This window comes from Diuraphis noxia, unplaced genomic scaffold (genome assembly GCF_037042655.1).
Source record: "Diuraphis noxia isolate RWA-SAM2 unplaced genomic scaffold, SU_Dnox_SAM2 contig0001, whole genome shotgun sequence".
Classification (NCBI taxonomy): Eukaryota; Metazoa; Arthropoda; class Insecta; order Hemiptera; family Aphididae; genus Diuraphis; species Diuraphis noxia.
The window spans coordinates 12,906,183-12,928,808 of NW_028301711.1; the positions used below are offsets into that span (position 1 = coordinate 12,906,183).

At 31.2% G+C, this 22,626-nt stretch overlaps 3 protein-coding genes across 4 annotated transcripts in view; 1 reads left to right on the forward strand and 2 right to left on the reverse strand.

The window, feature by feature from the left end:
- The window catches only part of LOC149059754 (uncharacterized), an 80,143-nt gene that overhangs the window by 23,774 nt on the left and 33,743 nt on the right, over positions 1-22,626 (forward strand). The gene's annotated exons all lie outside the window — the stretch shown is intronic.
- Positions 80-1,725, reverse strand: LOC149059757 (zinc finger MYM-type protein 1-like). Its single transcript, XM_089225935.1, has 3 exons — positions 871-1,725; positions 132-780; positions 80-84 (listed from the first exon to the last, which is right to left on the reverse strand). The coding sequence occupies exons 1-3, from the start codon at positions 1,723-1,725 to the stop codon at positions 80-82; spliced, it is 1,509 nt and encodes a 502-aa protein (XP_089082061.1).
- LOC149059758 (uncharacterized) lies at positions 20,229-22,513 on the reverse strand. The gene is made up of 2 exons (XM_089225948.1): positions 22,164-22,513; positions 20,229-20,526 (listed from the first exon to the last, which is right to left on the reverse strand). The coding sequence occupies exons 1-2, from the start codon at positions 22,511-22,513 to the stop codon at positions 20,229-20,231; spliced, it is 648 nt and encodes a 215-aa protein (XP_089082074.1).

Sequence of the window (22,626 nt, forward strand, 5' to 3'; positions counted from 1 at the left end):
ATTGTTACAATAATACTTAAACTTTGTGACATCTGCTAACTGTAAAAATATTAATTTATTTGAATTTTGAAATCGTGTTTTAATCTGCATTAAAACATTATCAATTATTTCGAAAAATAATATTTTATAACTAATTTTGGGATTAGAAGAATTTCTTGTAGATTTAGGTAGTTGGGTTAAAGTGACTGCGTTATCAAATAATTTTAAGAACTCAATGTAATTTCTCTTCTTTTCAATTAAATCATAAATACTGTCAATTTTTCGGAGACAATACTCCATGTCAAATGACTTATTTTGCAAAGTATTAAATAAAATGTCAGTAAGAAGAAAAATGCTGTTAAATATTTGACCTAAGAAGGCGAAATCAAAATCTTTCAAATTTTTTAAATGTCCTGATGCACCACAAATAGATTCGGACGATGCATTGGAATCATTTATAATGACTTCAAAAACATTTTGGAATTCCTTCCACTTATCAACAACCAAGTTTATAATTTTAGAGCGGGAAGACCATCTTGTTTGTACAAACTGTGGTACACGTTTACCTATTATAGTATCAACAACGTTTGATCTAGATGTCGAATTATGAAAATAAGCTGATATACCAGTCATGTTGGCAAAGAAAATACGACATTTAGTGTTTGCACTACAGCCATGTTGTAAAACTAAGTTCAAGCGATGAGCTAAACAATGGGTGAATAAAGCCATGGGTGCAACCTCTTTTATTTTAGCCTGAACTCCATTTAAACTACCAGCCATCACACTTGCGCCATCATAACACTGGCCAATTAATTTAGTTTTAAAGTCAAATTTATGTAATACACTATTCATTAAATTAAAGAGGCCTTCAGCAGTGCGGTCTTCACTAACGTTAAAAAAACCAAGAAAACGTTCAACCAATTTGGATTCATCCGTCACATACCTTAAGATAATTGAACATTGAGTTCTTTGAGTAATATCGGTAGTATCATCTACTTGAACAGAATAACATTTACATTTTATTATTTCATTTACCACACAATTCGATAGATAATCGGAAATGCATAAAATTATATCATTTTGAATTGTATTTGATACACCAGAAAACAAAGGTTTTATAGTTTTATAATGGTTTTGTATTTCAAGGGAACTTCTATTTAGAAACATATCAAACAACTCTCGAAAATTACCTTTATTTAAAGAGTTTATGCTTTCATCGTGTCCGCGAAATGATAATTCTTGTTTTCCCAAAAACAACACGATATCAATTAAACTTTCCATAAACAGACGATTTAGCCTTACATTTTCATTAAATTTTTTTTTAAATAACGCGGAATGCTCATTGATAGCATCTATAATAGTAACACTATTGTTTTCTAAACGTTTAATTCCCAAGTAGCTGTGAATATGTTCTTTTGATGACTCGTGAAATTTTACACTACGGGACAAGTTTTTAAAATCACAATAACCAACTGTCGACCAGACAGATTTTGATTGACCTAACAATATACACGGCCAACAAAATAACGCTTGTTTGTAATAGCTTCCACAAAGCCAAGAATGCAAATCATACCACGCAGGATTAAACAGTCGACTAAATACTTTGCCACCTTTTTTGTCAAGTGATTGGCATGACAAAAAAGGAGTTGGCTTGCCTTTTCTAATCAAATCATTTTTATGAATATTATTCCAACGCCTAAAAGGCGTTTCAAGTAATATCACTACTGGATCATTTATAGGATCCATAGTTTCAGAATGTTATCAATTAATATAATTTCGCTAATCGCTATAGCTTTGCGTACAAGAATCAAGAACCAATAAGACTTATATTAAATTAACAACGCACACGAATAGGAAACACAGAGTACAGTTGTAGTCTACAGTGGTCTACGATTACGAGATAAAACGATAAAAGTGATTAGCAGAATAGGTAGTAGAGATAGCAGATAGACGACAATACAAGCACAGACTATGATTAAACAATTCGATACGAATAGAAGATAACTTTACTGCAGTGTTGTAATTGTACGTTGTTTAGCTGATTTTTACGCAGTGTCACCAACACTGATGATAATTCAATAATTATTGTGTACTTTTTCGGTCGAGCCAATGTTTACATGCCGCCTCAATCGTCGCCTATGAAGTGCATGTGCTATGCGTACGGCTCGTGTGCGTGCGGGATCGTATTATTCAGTAATATTAAATACAACTACACGTGAGAGGCACCGTCAGCGGTCGCTCTTACGGGTACGGTTGGAAGATTACGAGACCACAGTCGACACCGGACAACAAAATCGCGTATAATTTTAGCCTGAAACAACCTGTGCCCCGTGCTCCGCGTAGTCCTTACACCCGTATAAACTGATACCATATTATTAATTACTATTAACTACAGAATGATGTTTGTATTAAAATCTAATATTCTGTTTTGACATTTTTCTATGACAAAATTCAGAACATTAATAATATATTATACAAATGAAAAAAATATATACTATGTCTAATTTGTTTAAAAAACATATTCCTCTTACTAAATTTTTAAGTGAGGCACCGCCTCACTTGCCTCACCCCCAAAACCGCCACTGTTCAGTAGTCATTAAAGGGTAATAACAAGTGAAACACATTCACTTAAGTTAGAATATTAAATGATTATATATTGATATAGATAATATAGTGATTATGTATGATTAATATAATATGATTATCAACCTGATAAACATATTTATTGTCTACCAACTATATTATATCATAATATGTTTTACTAAATTATTAGATTATTAACTTCTAATATATTTAGGTTATGATAACATTTTAAACCATGAATTGGTGTGATATTAGCTAGTAATTTATCATGTTAAAAGATTAATCTATATAATATTTTCAATTATTTTAGGATACATTTAAATTATTAAAATAATAACTAATAATTAGGTTTAATATATTATAATGTTTCATGTATATTGTAACGATTTGCTAACAATGTGGACATTTTTCTAATTTTATATTATATAATTTAAACAATCGATACGATATGATGTGTAATATATACATTTGATAATTAATGTATTATAATACAACTAAGTAGGTTGTTTTAACAATAATACATTGTTTAAATACTAGTATAATATTAAATTAAATTATAAGAATCATGTAATGTATATATTTTTAGCGAAAGTCGTGGATGGGGGGGGGGGGGATGGCTAGACACTTTCGCGATAGCATGTATATGCATGGCATGGTATGGAGGGGAATAGCCCGAATAGCAGCGCGCGGCATTGACTTGCATGGACTAGGACTAGGGACTAGTGTGTGTTTGAATCCCCCAAATCATACTACTGTACGCTATTTCGTAAAAATTTAAAATTCAAACGTACTTAAAATTTTTCCTATAATGATGCTTCGAGTTTTCTCTATAGCTACTTGAAGGAAAACTTATGGAAAACTTAGTGTTGTATTTTTAATCCTTAGTTATAAACGCAAACAATTTTATGATTTTTCAACTTCAAAATTACTTGCAAATTTTCGCGTTTTCGACAGATTTCGTAAAATTTTAAACTATAAACGCTTATTAAAAAAAATCGTGACTCACGATTTTTAATTTTTTTTAGCTACAATAAGAACAACTCATAAGGAACCTTGTATTAAATTTTTAAGTTTTTTGGTCGTCCAACATTTTTTTACCGACACTTCAAAAAAAAATTCTCAACAAAATCGAAAATTTCAGTGGTCTATAAATAACTCAAAAAAAGTCAAAACTGATTTTGCGTGAAAATTCCCGTTTTTCTGTCATCTTTTTTTTGTTTTTCTCGTTTTTTTTGAAAAATGTTTACTTTTGACCTCTATAATGCTCCAAGGATCTTCACTTTTACATCGGAAACCACCCCCAAAGTTTGAAATCGAAGCATTATTTCGTGTAGTTATGCTGTACACAGACACAAAAAAAAAAAAAAACACATCATTGTAAAATCAATACATTCATCACTTCGTTCAGAATCTAAGACTATATTTATACCGAATTACACATTACTACATATTATAATAGGTACACTAAACCACCAAACACATAGTTATAAGACTAATCGTCGATTTCCTTGAACTAATGCAGGGGTCGGCAATTAATTTATATGGCGGTCCAAATATTTAAAAAAAAAAATTTCGAGGGCCAAAAAAATCTTAAACTTAATTTTATCATTAATGTATTTATTTTTGTATTAAAAACACATTTTAAGACAAAGTATTTAATTATTTATAAAGTAATTATACATTCATACTAATAATAACAAAATTGTATTAATGAAAAAAATGACAAAATCTTTATGCATTGTATCATAATGACGCTTTAAATTAGCACATTTAACGACAGCAACTGTACTGTTACATATAAGACAAACTGGAACGGCTCCAGCTCTTACTGGAAGTGTAAAACAATATTGTTCGGTCCACTCAGCCAGAAACTTTCTGTTTTCATTGTCAACTTTACGTTTTTTGGAAAACATACTCGATTACACACGAATAATATTTATAAATTAATAAGTTTTAACACTACAGACGCGACGGACTACGAATACGAATAATTATAATAATTTCTCGACGAACGACGAACGACAAACGCAACGCGTAAATTGAACTAAATAATATTTGTGTTTCAAGAAGTAGGTTCAATGTATGGTGTTCTGTTATCGTGACTATTATTATAAACAGCGGTATACGATGAACGCTATCGTAATTTCCTAATAAATCATAAAAATAGATCGCCTCTGAATATTGTATTTTACACACACACACATTCGCGCGCGCGCGCAATGCAAGCGACTCGGCCCGCAGCCGTGACTGTGGCACGTTCAACAACAACACAGAATACAGATAATCATAAACCGTTATTATTGTCTCAGCGCCTAATGAAATCGATTTCAATATTGGTTTAATTTTTGTTATGAACGGAGGGGGAGTGATACATAGGATATATGGGAAAATTGAGATGATTTTTGGCGGTCCAGTTATTTCCCTTTCGCGGGCCGGACATGGCCCGCGGGCCGCCTATTGCCGACCCCTGAACTAATGTCTTGAATTCTTCGATTATTTCCCCATAATCAATTTTTGTGCATACTTCTTGTTCAATACTCATAAAAAGTAAGCTGTTTTTAACTAATTACTTAATAATTTTATTTTAAATTTATGACACTAATAGTCTATTATTTAATATTTTTAACTATTTAATTCATACCAGGTACTTCTTTTATTTGATGCACAGTTTTTAATACATCACTTGTGCTAGGTGTCAATATTAATGGATCATCTGGATCAATGTCATCTAAATTAATTAATATAATTACTATACAATTTTAAAATTAATCCGAATTATATCAACAATAGTTTATTATTTTTAAATTTTTTAAATTTTTTAAATAATATTATATATTTTGTATAATATTACATTGCCTAGGTGCGTATTCAATTATATTGACAGTGTTTAGTGCTAAAAAATGCTAATAAATATTAAGTTTTAGTGCTTTACATAATTATTATTATTGATTATAAATTATAATCATGAAAAAAGTGCTATAGTTACTTCATTATAAGCTCTTAAAAATATTAAATTATGCAAAAGACAAAATGACTATCAATACAATTTTTCCCGTATTATCCTTTAATTGTTATGGTGTTTATTGAAACATAAAAAACCAACTTAGCCTTTTTAAGTTTTTGAAAACATTTTCTAATAATTAAAAATATTGATCTTTTGGTCAATTAGTAGATTAGCTAGAAAATACGAGTTCTGGTATTAATTACTAGGAAATAGGGTACTAAGGAGAACAATTATTTTCAACCCTAGGTTTACCAAAAAATTTAAAAAAAGCAAACAGAAATTTGCTAAAATATTTGGATTTTTGTCATTGGCACGTTGTTTAGCATAACATCATGCATTTGAGCAAATAATTTTAAAATATTGTTATTTTAAGTTGATGTTTTGTAATATGTGGCAATGTGTTTCACCAATAAGGCAATACATATTAATAGGCATTTTGCCTATTATTTTATTTAACTTAAAATCTTTCTAGAATTTCATTAGTATTATTAAAAACGTTATTAATGTATTTTAAAATTTGAGTATACAATAAATCTATTATATGCTTTTTATAATCCAAATCTCACTTGATATAATCTATACTTATAGACAGTTTTTTTTAAATATTCTAATTTGTCCAATAACAATTTTGACAAATTGTATAAGTAATAAGTATTGTCATTATTTTATATATACCTAACATCGAATTCTGTGCTATTTTCTATATATTTTTTTATATTCCGTTCATATTCATTCAATTTATTTAAAGAATTATCAAAGTGTTGGTTAAATTATTTAGCATAGATAAAATTACATACACATTGAATTTGAAACATCCTTTCTCATTCACATTATAATTTATAGGAGGCTTGCCAAACAATGATTTTTTTAAGCATTTTAAAAGGTAATGATTTATATAATTGTAATGCGCTAAAAATAAGATTAAACGTGTATATGAGATAAATAGTAGATTTAATTAAGCAATGTGCGGTGATACAATTATATTTCAAATTATTAATGTATCTTTATGATAGAACAGTTAAATGTTGACTTCTCTTTATATTATGATTTATCTTTAACTCATTACTTTAATATTATCATTTATTATGATATTTAATTGGGGATGAGTATGAGCGTTTTTGTTTAGATCAAATTTAAATAAAAAAAGAAATGCATGAGGATTGTTGAATAAATTTGTCACTTACCTTTTATAGTAATTGTGAAGCAGAGTTACTTTGTAAGACTTTTCTTAATGTGTATTGGATGTTGATCAGGAAAAATATATTGAAATAAAAATTATAACGTTCAAAGAAATATATTGCAACTGATTTATTTTAACTTTAAAATGACATAAATTTAGTATGAAAGAAAAATACCGAGAAAAATACCATTAGTGAATAAGTGAGTGAGTGAGCTACTGTGCCCCTTTTTGGGTGTCGTGTGGAATTATATTATAAACTATGACATGAGATGCCGCCTTTGATTCAATTGAACCATAGACCACAGCATTACTCTCTCATGTGTGTGGGAAATTATTATTATAATATGATAAAGATAACTATTGAAAGAATTACATATTATTAACATGTTGATATTTTTTATGATTAAAATTGGTTATTAGTATGCTATGATATATTATTTAATTTATTGTCATAAATCTAAAGTATTGTCTAAACATAGTCTAATAAAATATGATGATATACATAATGTGTTTTATCATTGCAATGTTGATAATTTTCATAAATACAACTGATTGTTAGTATGCTATTGCTATAGTATATTGTTTAATTTACTGTCTTAAATCTAAAATATAGTCTAAAAATAATCTAATAATATATGATGATATACTTAATGTGTATATCATTACATAATTAAGAGGACGCTTTACCCACATTTGTTGTCTACTTCTTACAAACGTATAACATGGCAAAAACTATTTTACGTCGGATAGAACCACTCAAGCTGTAGTCATAACTAATAAACAACATTTTCACACTATGAAACATTTACTGTGTAACATCATTTTTATTTTTTTGATATTACAAGTACAAAAAAAGCTTATCAATTTTGAAATAATGATTTTTCAAACATTAAACATTTTTTTTTTGTATTTACGATATCGAAAAAATAAAAAGAATGTTGCACAATAAATGTTTTTCTTTTTACAGTGTGAACATTTCGTTTCTTAGTTTTGACTACAGCCTGAATGGTTTAACTCACGGTATAGCGTCCTCTTAATGTGGTATAGACGTATAGTGATCATTACTGTTTGTTACTATAATTACTAATATATAATTTGCTTCTATGCTCTATTCATAACACAGCTTGCTCTAACGAAATATTAGATATTGTTTGTTTTGTAGAAGTGAAAAAATTTGACGCTAGCACACTCAATAATGTGAACGGTGTGTCGGTGTGTAAATTGTTTACTATAGCCAAATATGAGCCTTCCAATTTCTTGATTTTTTAGTATTTTTAATTATTTATCAATTTATAAATGTCTTCATCTTTTTATATTAGTATAACAATTTACTTACTTAAAATAGGTATCTAAGACATAATAGTATGTATATTTTAGTATTGTATTTTTGTTTTTACCGAATGAAAAATGTCTTTTATTCATGACCTGTAATTCTTTGGTTGGTACTTACTAATCTCTGGAGTTCTGGCCAAAAAAGGGACTAAATAGTAAAATATACTTCTGAATGCAATAACCAGGTAGTTAGTATGTCAACATAGAATGCCTTAATCCAGCTTTTTATTCTGAGTGGTAATGTTAATACATTTATCGATTACCTACACATTATACAATATATTTTTTGGTACCACTAAATAAGATATTGATTTAATCCTAATATTTATTGGAGATTTTGAAGACCAATAATTCTTTAAACTTCAACTATTCATCTTATTTATTGGAAATTTTAAATCTAAAGAATTAATTTTTTTTTAAATTTTTGTAATGTAGATAAAACTGAAATTTTTAATTGTCATTAAAGTCTACTTATTATCTACATATTTATTAATTTTACTGGAGATGATTTGTATTCTTTTTAAGTCATTGTACATATGTACCTATCTATGATTTAAAATTTAAAATTAGCTTTTTCATTACAATTCAATGTGTATTTTGTAGCTTATTTAATTTTTATTTAGCCCACTGGTTTAAATTAAAGCTGTTATTGAAATGAATATGATCCATTTTTTTTTCAAATACTTTAAAACAGAAGTTAATTGATATGTATGGTAAATAACTTGGATAAAGCAAATGATTAATTTTTCTTTTAAGACATTGTACTTAGGTAAGTACCTAAAACTGCAAATATGACATAATTATCTCATTAATTTATATTCTCCATATTGATATTGAAATGTTTGATGATACATATTTGTGATAAGTGGTATAATTCAGCACATTTCAGTATCTAAAAATTTGGATTAACTTGTGTAGTAACATAATTTTACTTTAATTCCTGACTCATGAGTAATAATTTCATAGAATTCAACAATTTAATAATAAGTATTTGTATTAATGGTTTTTTTGTTGGTTTGTGTTAATAAAATATAGAATTTATAACTTTTTGACTGTAATGCAGTTATATTTTACAAGGTTATTCATACAAATGCAACCACTTTGAGGACTTATCATTATTTTCTACTAATTAGTTTAAACATTGGCTGCAAATAGTGCAATAAATTTAGCAAAATAGTATATACCAATACAATTGTACTCTTTTTGAACCTCTGGCATGGACTAAAATTCTGTAAGTTAAAAAGGACAATTTTGTATTGAGAGTATATAACTTTTGGCTAATAAAAGTACTAAAGTATTAAAAGTGTTTTAAACAGTTAGTAGGTACCTTTATTTATGACTTTTTAAGACTAGTGATTATATTTTACAAGGTTATTTACACAAAACCAAATATTTTTAACCAATTTGAGCATATGAATACTTAAACATAATTTTTAAGTTAATTGTTTAAACATTGGTTTCATTTAATAATGCAACAAGTATAGTGAAATAGTAAATACATAATTTATTATTCATGTGTTAAATTGTTAGCTTTCATGAACTCAACATTTTTTAAGATACCTATCTTAGATATAATCAAGGTATATGTCTTATATTCTATAAAAAAGGAAATGTCTTTTGAAAATGATGAATTTGCTTTTAAATTTAGTTTACCATACATATCTTGATGGTTCAATCATTTTAATATACTTACATTTACTAAATTACAGCAATAATTTTTGTAAAATAAGTACATATTGATCCTTAAAACTAAAAATTGTATACACTGCAAATATCTTTATATTTATTAAAAATAAATTAAAAGTTTAAGCTCTAAATTTTGAGAGGAAAATTACTTCTTAATACTTTATTTACGAAATTAAGTACACAAATTGAAATAAAAGGTCTTTAATTTCTGTCTAATACCTAACCCTATTTACTACTCAGAATATATTGCTATAATTTTTTGCATATGTAATTGCTTTAATCAAAATACTTACTAATTGGTGTTTGAAGTTATGACTGGGATTTTTATGTGGTTTTAATTATATTAAAAACTTTAGTATTTATAATAGTATAAAAATTTATTTTGGATATCAAACTGGTTTTACTTATTACAGAAAAAAAAAATTCATAAAATGTAGTTTTAAAATTAAATTATATGTATAAATGTAATGTATTTTACTCAGTATTTTACCAATGTTGTATAATTATTGTGTGACTTGCCACAGATGATAATCCCTCTTATTGACCTACCATTTTTTTTTTTGTTCAAAGACATTGGAGCAATGAGAAGAATTAACCAAAAAAGGAATAATTGATAATAGATATAATAATATACATATTTCAATAAATTCAATGAATATTGTCTTTTAAAGTGGTATAATTTATGTCCAATTTCTGGTGGTGCAGAACCATATTCTCAACCTATAATTTCTAACACTAATTTTCCAATTTCCTGAGTAAAATCTTTCCCAATAAATTATATTTTCCCATGTATTTCTTTAAATAATAAAAAAATTTTGAATTATTTTAGCAGCAAAACATTTATTATTATAATATGAATAAAAAAAAACCATCAAATTTTTTTTAATAATTTATTTCATGTTGAGTCCATTACTTGGTACAAATTTATATTATTCTTTTTTTGAGCTAAAAAGTAGCTGAACTACTAAGCATCTCTCTTGCCTCATTGTTGTTCTTAGGTACATTTATATTTAATGCCTCTGTAATTAATGGGGAACTTTTTTGAATGTAATTTTGTTTTATATATTCAATTTTTATTCTTATTTAACTACTGAATTATTGCCATATTTTTGATTGAACATTCCATTAAAAATGTTTAGCTCTGTTTTTGAGCTATTTATGTTTAAGTTATATGTATTACAAACTATTTTTTATAGTGCTTCAGATGGTTCTTCAGAGGTAAGTATTTCATTTAATTCTTAAAATATTTCCATTTGATTTATTTTGAACTGATTATCGATTTTTTGTATAATGATATCAAAAAATTTGAAGTAAACTGTAATGCGATAATTGTCTTTAACTTTAATATTCTTCTTCTGTGTTTTACCACCACTGAACTTAAGAGGAATATTTTTTTTCTTTTTATTTTAGGATGTTAAATTTGATATTTATCTAGCATTTTTATAACTTCTCACTTACGATCAAACTCATTATCTGATCTTAGACATTTTAATATACCCTTAGTACTCTGACACATATCATTTGCTGTAGGGTTAGGTTTGATGGGTAAAGTAGATTCTATTAGTAGGTTATCTATATTGGTGGTTAATTATTTAACCAAGCCCACAAATGTACATCAAAGTAATATAATAGTATAGTCACAGAACAGTTCATTGACAACATTAAATGTCATTTGTATTAAATAGTATACATACATATGTTAAATTTCCTTTTTTAAACAAATTGTGTAAAAATCATTAGAATTAGAATAAATTAATTAGCAAATTTAGTTAAAACAACTTAAATAGTTTGATTAAAATAAGATTACCCAAACATAAACTATCAAAATAAATAAAAAATAATATATTGATATTACACTACATTTAGAAGTAACGACCAATTGTAAATTATTTAACATTAACCTTACTTACTTAACGGTATGTCTTATGTTTGGTACCTAGAACTTAATCATTTAGCTATGCATATATATTTTTAAAATATACACAATGATTTTGTATATATTACAATATTTTTTATTTTATTTTATACCTAACAAAAAAGAAGTATTCACACGACTTCTTGATTAATTTTGTTAATTACATGCAATAATAATGGTTGGATTACTAAATTTGATGACTAAACAGTGTATAGAAACATAACTTAGTACAATATGAACAGAATCATAGATGGACAAATATGAAATAGGTAGTATAAACACATCGAATAAAAACAAATATACGATATAAGGTCTCGTATAAGGTTAACTGACAGATAATTCACACAATTTTAATCGGTTAAATAATGTTTAAAGTAGTAATCATCGCTAAATAAAAACGGTTTAAATGCTGAAGTTTTTCTTTTAGATTTTGATTCAGTAGGATGTGCCAGTAGGTTAGGCGTCAGGCATTTTATGTTAGGGTGTAGAGTTTGATCCCGGTGGCGGAAAAAATTAAATTTGCCGACTGATTGGTCTGAGAATATAATCATGATTAATGTTGAGCCTGTTGAGGTTGTTTTTTTTTCATATTTTTTTCAAGTTAATTTTCCGATGTTCTAATGATCATATTTTGTCACCAGAATTACTGTTGTATATTATATCTACAATAAATACATAAATATAGTTTGTGTTTTTAGTAGGTATGTTAATGTTATATTTCATTATTACAAATAATTACTACGCACAATCAATTGATATCGATAAAAGGGTTTTTGAAAATACTATGGTCTCTGGATATCGCTTAGTACCGTAAATCACTTCTCATCTTATATCCAGGGCCGGCGCAAGAAGTATGATGGAATAAAAATTGGATGTTTTGGCTAAAATAACTGTCCGCCACCGATCCTCTTAACATAAAATATCAAATCAAATAATATTATATTATTTCACGCCACCAGCCCACCACTGCCTATACTATATTAATATAGGAATATTGTGTTTCTGGTTTCACTAACTACTTATTAATTAAAACGGAATTTATTGTAAAAAAGAAACCAAAATACTATGTATAAATTTACTAAACAAAATATATGATTATATGAATATTGATTACCTGTTGGCAGTTACTTGTTAGTTTATAGTTTATACATTTGAGTATTTGACATTACACAGCAGACCGTACGGAGCGAGAACTCGTCGAAATCAATAAATGTGTGTGTCAGACAATTATTGTGTCTTTTTGATTTACGCTATTCTGCGGTATTTTCCCCGTAAGGTCCGAATGAGTTTTACCGCCACAGTTTTTCTAACGAATCTAGCCTTAATCGTCTAGTTATATGAATTTTATTTATAAATGGGTAAATATTATAATATGAAAATAATTATTACGACCATCTATATATTTTATTGACACTCACAAATGCGGTGGTATGCTTCCATAGTTTCATGCATTATTTTTAGTATTTTTACATCAAAACCAGCGGTATCGATGCACTGTTATATTATTCTTATATTCTACAAATATGAGATATGATTAATATGAGACAATTGTTGAGACCAAAGTATAATATTTACGTAAACTAAATATATATCGGGCACGGGGAATAGCTGGTCACACACACACACACACACACACATTCACACTATCACCTGTTGCCATAATATTTATTTTTACCCATTTAAATATGCCTTGTGAATTATATAACATAGATAATTAAGACTCGTTATCGTATGGCGCAGCAACGGCTATGCGAATTTTTAACTAACACGGCCGCCGTGACACTGACTTCTTAGTCCGTCTCGTATAAAACGTCGTCTCGTTAGCACGGTGTGTGCAAATAAAAAATATATTTATTATTTCCAATGATTGTAAAATAAGTTATTGCAAATATTGTTTTTTATTATAATTATTAACGCCAGAAGGGCTTAATTAAATTGTAACAAATTCTCAGTGTTACATTATAGTATTATTAGTTATTACTGACGTAATAAGCGCAATCGTCAGTTTTATATTATACCCATTAGCAGCTACCTATTTTTTGTAACACTTTAAAGAATTGTATTCTGTTGTCGTTTGTCGTATGTGTTTTTTTTTGTATTATACCTATAGCTCAGGACCAGCTGGCCAGTCTGTGCTCCACAAACTACTGTGAGTTATTTTATTACATTTATTATATTTTTGTTACGATTATTATTATATTCTGTTGTGTCAGAAGGGCGCATAGTATTATTATAATATTATTATTTGTCATAAGGACGGCAGATTAATTTGCACCAATTGTTTTCTATATTATATTTTCTACTCTGTTGAGTCCACGGCTATAGATAATATGGTTGCGGAACGGCCTATACCAGCCGTTGTACAATTAGTTCTATCCACGGCTATAGATAATATCTATAGCCGTGGTTCTATCAAATACCGTAGATGGCGTAACAGGCTCGTCATTTTAGTCACGTGACTTTTCAATAAGATTCCGGCTCGGCTTATTGCGTTGTTTAGTATAGGCCAGGCGTGCCCAACCTTATTTAACTTGCGGGCCACATTCGAAATTTATATTTATACTGCGGGCCGTATATGCTTCATGGTTTTTTTTTTTGTTCATTTCGATAAAATATAGACTAGTCATCTATTATACATTTTATCGGATATAATATTATCTTTGTTCACTTATCGAATTTATGACTCAAATCGTATCTGTTTAAAGTTCTCAATATTTCCACGCTATAGTGGTATAGTTGTTAGTTTGTTTTCGTCATTAGAAATTGTTCGTTCACATTAAGATGTCTCAAAATAAAAAGCGCAAAATTTATACCGAATGCCGTGTTTTTAATGATAATTGGAGTCTAAGTTATTTTTTTATCGAGTATCGAAATAAAGCTATGTGTTTGATATGCTACGAAACCGTGGCGGTCTTTAAAGAATTTAATATCAAAAGACATTATGAAAGTAAACATTAAAACAAATACGTCAATTGTAAAGGTAAATATTTATCATGTTTTTTTATTTTTCTGAAGAGGGTATTTATAGGTATTATATAATTTTAAATTTTAGGGAATCTTAGAACTTCTTTGTTAGAAAAATTCAAACAAAATTTCAAAAGTGAACGCGTTGGAAATGTATTTGAAAAATATAATAGAGGTAAAGATGAGATTATTTTTTTACACCTATACAAAATTCTAATTTTTATAAAATTGTCACGGGCCGGTTGGAACACCTTCGCGGGCTGGATTCGGCCCGCGGGCCGCGGGTTGGGCACGCCTGCTGTATAGTATATCGTTTATTATATAATCGGTCCATTACTAACGATTGTTATCATACTTATAATACTAGGTATCCTATGAATATTGAATAGTGAAGATAATATACTCCTAATATATTATCCGCCATCATAAATTTATCGTAGGGCGACTTTAGCTTTGCGGAACGATGCCCTCGTGTGCAACGTCAGGCCATGTCTATGTCTATCTGTATGATAAATTTTGAAGACAACTGAATTATAATATGCAACATAGTATTTATTAAGAAGATTTGTAAGTTGTAATAAATTGATAACGTTGTAATCTTATGCTATGATGTTTGAAATCCAATTTGTATTATACACTCACAGTGAATGAGTGAATTACCGTTAATTTATTTATTCATACATTATGTTTGTTAAAAAAACAGAAAAATTACCATTTTAATATAACAGTTTAATTAAAAGAATTTATGTTAATTCAATAATTTGATAACTACACGTAATGTTTGATTTAACATTAACATGCAGTATGAATAACTCACTATTTAATAATTAACATTTTATTTGACCCTAAACTGTATTTATAATTTTCTATACATTATATAATATACCAAAAACTTAATATGTTGTTTGTCTTATTGTTACATGCATATAACATAAACTTGACATTATATTTTTAATGGATAACTTTATAATACAATTTTATATGAAAACATTTCATGAATTACTTCCGCCAGTACAAAATAATTACCTGTTGCTTTATTTACATTAGATCACTAAGATACTAAGATACATATAATCATAGGCGTGCGCACGGGTGCAGCAGAAGGTTCATATGCTGCATCTGCCCCTTTTTTTGGGCCGATTGATTAGTCTATGGGCCGGTCGGGGCAATTCATTATTTAATAATTTAATATAAATTATAATAATTAATAAGTAAATAAAATTGATGTGAACCATAAATAATATAATTATTTTATATTATAACTAGGGCTGGGATTTTAATGCCCTAAAAACCCCCGAAAAATGTCCTAAAAAAAATGCTTTTATGACCTAAAAACTCTAAATAATGCCCTAAAAAAACCCGAAAATGCCCTTAAAAAATTGCTTTTATGAACTAAAATTTTTTTTTATTTTTAATAATTTTAGTATAAATTACAATAAAAATTTTTAAAAAATGTATTATAAAAATGTTGTACGGCAAATCGTTTTTAAGCAGTAACTTTGACGTTGCATATTTTACAGAATAACACCAATCCGTCGGTAGAAAAAATATTATGTCCAAATTCTTGTACAAACGCACGCAGTCGACTCGCTGTCGAACATTTTACTTTTGGCATTTTTATATTAAATTACCAAAAAAAATTAACCTGAGTAATAAAACGGTGTTAACCACGACAAAACTCGTACTGAACGTCGAACGATATATCATCGGACGTCGATTTTACCGATTTAAGATTATTTAACAGGAAATGCGGGTAGAGGTTACTCGATAATACTCCGATAATGGCGACAAACCGATAATATAATACAAATTACGAGTACCTACTTATAATCTGTTATATTTATTTAAAAACCATGTTGGTGTAAAAATCTTAAAATAAAATTTCAAATTCATGCACTTGGTTTCCAAAAACTCAAAAAATGCTCCAAAAACTCTAAAATGCCCTAAAAAATTAAGAAAATGACCTAAAAACTAAAAAATGCCAAAAAATGCAAAATAAACTTTCTTATTCTTATTCAAATGTACATAAAACAAATTTGTGACAAGATGAGCATTGCACAGTAAGCTTTGAAAAACAATGCTAAGTGCATCGAAATCCCAGCCCTAATTATAACTAATAAAGTCTGATAGTAATTGTAACTTGGTGTTTTCAAAAGCAGTGAACAAATGTTTCCTAAAAATTTTGTATGTGAACATTTGTTAATTGTTAAAAAAAAAAAAATGATATTATAACCACTTAGGTAACAATAACACTACCTGTGTATAATATGATCAATAATTATAATTTTGACTATTCAGCATTTATTTGGCCGATTGTTACAAAATGGGCTGCTTAATTTTATATGCTGCATCTGCAATGAAAGTTTGCGCACGCCTATGTACATAATAATTATATTAATCGGATTATATTATATTATATTATATTATATTACTAGCTGCCATCGGAAACTCGCTGTCCTGAAACTCAGGGGTCCGTGAGACTAGCTGTGAGTGGTTGGTGTTGGCTGGAAACGATAATGTCGTAGTTTATTTTTTAACAAAAAAAATGAATTTTTGGTTGAAAAACAAAAATTGTCCATGTGATAAGGAGTTTTGATAAGACTCGGTGTTGGTGATCACGTTCCGAAGGCGGGAAGTTTGAATTTCGAGTTTGAGTGTCTAGATTTCTTACATTGCCCACGGAAGTCGGCAATTGAATAATACGGCCTCACGTCATATGTCCGGTGCTTTTTCGTATGTTAAAAAAAAAGTAATTTTGAAGTGTCTAGCAAGTCAGTCAACACAGATGAACATCGATTAATTTTCAAGTAAGCCACTCAAGTTGGACAATGTGCTACATCAATTCAAGCAAGTATGGTATGGCTAAGTGTTGGTGATCGCGTTTCGAAGGCGGTAAGTTTGAATTTCGAGTTTGAGTGTCTAGATATGTCACATTGCCCATGGAAGTCGGCAATTGAATAATACGGTTCCACGTCTCATGTCCGGTGCTTTTTCGTATGTTAAAAAAAAAGTAATATTGAAGGATTTCATAGACATTCAAAAATCATGTTATACGTGTAGTCGTGTAGATAGTAAAGTTTTATATTAAGAATGATATTTGATCGAACGGTGTTTAATGATTTTCTATACATATAATATATTGTTATCATATAATTACAAATCTTCTTAATAAATACAATGTTACATATTCAGTTGTCTTCAAAATTTATCATACAGATAGACATAGTAGACATTAGTGGTGTGTGATAAAAAAAAAATGTTATTTTCCTAATTAAAAAAAAAAATCCTTTTATACATTTACAGCTGTTAAGATGAGTATTAAGTTACAATTGTTACAAATATCGTATTATATGAACTGTTGTACTTTTATTATTGCAAAAATTTGTTGAAAAGTCATTCTTACAGAAATATTGTATTTTACAAAATAAAAATGTTATGATATTATAGTTGTTTAACAGTGATATAAAGCGTTTGACATTAGTTACGAATACACCGTTAAGTGTAATCGCATCCAGAGAGACCACGTGGAGGTTGTCAAACTTTCTCTCCACACAGGCTACATAAACCTGTAGGATCACATAGATCCAGGGGGTCACATAGACCCAGGGGTCACAAAGACCCCGGGAGGTGAATATTGTATAAACACATGACTTACTTGTAATCGTATTACAAAACTTCCCTGTACACAATGTTATTGGTGACAAATCGACCATGTTCATCGCCGTACATACCGACTCTGACGGATTGCGCATTCCTCACTCTTGAAAACGCAACGTACGAGTACAGCTGTCCGTGTGTGAACACGGGCGACGGCAGAAGCAATCCGACTCGGTCAAACGTTTGACCCTGAGACTTGTTGATGGTCATGGCAAACGACAACCGTACCGGGAACTGAATTCGCTTCATCTGAAAAGGCAAATCATCTTCCTCACCGGAAGTCAACGAAACTGCAGGTAGCACGATGTCGTCCTGCGCGCCGTTGTCGGCGCCGGACAACATCCTAGCCTTGAAGTTGTGTCGACGAAGTTCGGTGATCACCAACCTCGTCCCGTTACACAGTCGCCTCTTCGGGTCGATGTTTCTCAGCAACATGACGACAGAACCGACCTTTAGCGTCAACGCGTACGGGGGCACCCCGTTTGGTTGCAGCGAGTTGAGAAACTCGGTCGGATAGTTTGCCGCCTCGTCGGGATCGTCGACCACCACTGTGTCTATCGCGTAGTACGTCCTTTGGGTGCCCGTGACGCGTCGCAGCACTGTGGAATTGATTTGGTGGCATTCCTCGTTTCGTGGACACAGAATGATTTTCCGAGCAAACTCGTCGATGTTGGTCAACGACATTGACTGCGGGTACACGAAATCGACCAGATCCGCGACCGGACATACTATGCGTGGTGGTATGTCGACCGTGTCCGGAATACCGTCGACCGTTGACAGCTTACCGTCGCCGAGCTGAAGCAGCCACGCCGCGAAGTCGGCGTCGTTGTCGGCGCGCATGTTACGCGTCAGTCGGAACTTTTCGAACTCCCTCCAGAGGGAGTTGCGTTTGAGTGATGACATTATTATTGTGCTCCTGTCTCCCCGACGGACAACGGGCAATATCTGCCTGAAGTCGCCGGCAAACAGTATCGGTTTACCGCCGAAAGGCAGTGCCGATCCCATGATGTCCTTGAGCAAGCGGTCGACCACCGTGAGTTGTATGCCCGGGGACATGGGTGCTTCGTCCCAGACGATTAGCGCCGCTTCCCGTATCCTTTGCGCGCGCAAAGATTGCATGGTGATGCTCGAAGTAGACTGTTCGGTCAGCGTTCCTAGTGGCAATCCGAAAGTCGAGTGCACCGTCATGCCGCCGTCCATGAGCGACGCGGCGATCCCGGTGTATGCCACGCACAACACCGTTAGATTTCTGTTGCGAAGCGACGATATTAGGCACACGTAAAGCGTCGTTTTACCCGTGCCCCCGGGTCCGTCGACGTAGAACGTTTTTTGGACGTTCCGGTTGTCGTCGACGGCGGCCATAACGCGATCGTACACCCTTCGCTGATCGTCGTTCAGGTGTTCTAAACCAGCCCACGGCCGCGTCTATTGCACCGAACATTGGATCATCATGTTCCGGTTCCAGTAGATCGACGTCCGGGCGCGGTAGACCGTAATCGTCGAGCGATTTACCGCGTGAACGAAGTAGGTCTGCGATTGCGCTGAGGCACGCTGCCCTAGCGCGTTCGACGTCTTGGAAACGCCGGTTAAAGTCTTCCATCATGTGTACTTCGAATCGCCGGTACATGTCCGCGGGGTTCGCGGGATGGCAAAACAATAGTACCGTGACGTAGAGACAACGCAGTTGACGCGGTGTATCCAACGTCGACGATTCTGTCATGCATGCCAGCCACGCCGTGTCGTCTTCCAACAATCCCATCGCGACGGCTGCGGCCGCGTATGTGTTGTGCACGACACCGTTTACCGTCTTCATGTCTCGGAACGACTGCGGACCTCTTTTGTGCAGAAGTAGCAGTCGGAGATGAAAACGGTCTCTGTCCAGTGGATTGACGACGTACATCCGAGCCAACGTCTCGTGAGTCAAACGGTTACGACGTCGATTCCATCGTCTGCGTTGTGCGTCCCAAGTGTACCGGTATTTCGTGGTACAGGTACTGTCCGGCCTCGACGTCGGCCTCGTTGACCGCGAAGAACGCCGTGAGTTTTGTCCGAGCTAGTGCGGCGTTCTGCACCCGCTCTAATTGCTGTCCGGGCGCAAAGTGAACGTTGTGGTAGTTTTCTGAGTGCACCTGAAGTCTAACGATCGTGTGACTGATTTTGTGTAGTTCATACGCGCACAACCTCCAGCCAGCTTCAGGCGGGCTGACGTATCTCGAATTTATGAAACTGAAAACAACAATATAACACATTTAATAACGCAGTTTAACGACGTAACATTCATTAAGAACGATATGTGAACAATTAACTCAGTCTAAATTAATACCAAACAAAGTTATAGGTGCACAAAAAAGTCTATTATTGTTGTTTGTACGTTTGTAATACTGTTATAGTTTATTATTATTACTTTAATAATTTTGTGCCATAACAGCGTTAAGTAGTATTATAGCGATGGAGTTTATTGTATTACATTATAATTATGTTTGTCATGTGTATTTAAACGTTTTGTAAAACGTTATCAATGTAATTTTGTCAAGTGTAGTACAAATAGAAATGAGTATAATAAAGTTATGGTTAACATCATTGCAATGCAAATGTGTTCTGTGTGATGTTAAAAATATGTAAGTAAATCAGATATATAAATTTTTATATTAAATAATAATAATAATTATTATTGTATTATATACATTTTTCATTTATTCTACAAATTGTATACTGTATATAAGTATATTATTTCCAATGAAAATATTATTGTAAACAAAACTTATCAATGAAATACCTAAGAATAGAGTTTTGTGAGGGTAGTTAACATGTCATGTGCTTAGGTTTTTTTTTTTTTAATTGGTGTAATGTAACAACAATATTTGTTCATTTAAAAGCCAATCGATCACAAAAACATAAGAAAAGGAATTAGAATAAACGTGACCTGGTTACACATCACCCTCAGGAAACTGTGTAATGTTAATAATGTTGAACAAAAAAAAAATTAAAAAAAGTAATACAGAACTATGAGATAGGTACATGTAAATAATTACATTGTATTGTATATATATATATATGCAATCAAGAGTGAAAATAGTTAACCTACCCGAAGGCTGTGGAATGTGATATATACACTGTTGTGTTGAAATGGAATTTCAAAGTCCATAATTTTTGTGTAAGGTTAAATGGATAGAGCAGAAGTTGTAATCTTATAGATTTGGTTCTTGAATTAATGAATGCTATTAATATTGAGCAACTTAAATGTGTATAATAATAAATATCTGAGCATAATGTTACACTGTTGTTAGTGAAATGTAGTGTAAATGTTTGTAGTGCTGAGAAATGGTTGTCATCTGAAATAACTGAATTATATCACTACATGATACGAATTCAGATCTGTTTAAAAAATAAACCAGATTGAATTGAGTAGTAGCTTGAGAAGTGTACCTATATAATAAGTGTTATTATGATCGTATTTCACGTTTGTTTGGTCAGGTTAATACACTATCTGAGCTGATGACCGATGCCTAAAATTTAAAATAATAGAAATCATACGATAAGTGAACATCTATTTAAACACAATATAATTGACAATGGTTGAAGTTTATGATTTTGCAACGCACTTGGCAGGCAGAGGCCAATTATGTGTACATTGCTATATCATATATACATATAGTATAGTAATATATAGTGGCAAACATCAAAACCTTTTTTTCAAATGCAATAGTTGAAAGTATATAGGTATAATGGTTTTTTTAGTTGTTGGTGTGTATAAAGTGAATGACTGATGTCTACACATACACATATATGGCGTTTAGAGTTTACATTGAATACATTATCGTTAACTTAAAGAATTTTATCAAAAATTTAATTTAAATACAAACCTTTCGATCTCATTTCCGTTCCAAAGCTCCAAGGTGGCTGCGTCGTGCCCCTTGAATATGTATTTGTACAAATACTGAACACTCTTCACAGTAGAGCATACTTCTACGTTTATGTGTGCGTTGTACTTTGCGAGCAGGTACGGATTGTACGGTACGACAAATTCGTTGCCGACCTCCTGAGTTCTAACCCTGACCACAGGTCCGTCGTTTGGACGGCGGTACTTTGGATAACCACCGTCAGAAATGTACACAGTCTCATTGCTGTATGCCTTGGGATAGCCCTTTGAACAACTGTTGTCCACCATGCACGGGCTGTTGGGATTCAGTGTTCCGCACGGTCCGTGGATCATGTGCTTTGTCACACACTCGAATAGGTGCCTTTCATTCACCGGGTCCGGCAAAAAGGCGCATACGACGTTGTCAACGTCCTCGGCGGTCAGCAACTTGCTATCCTCACTCAGAA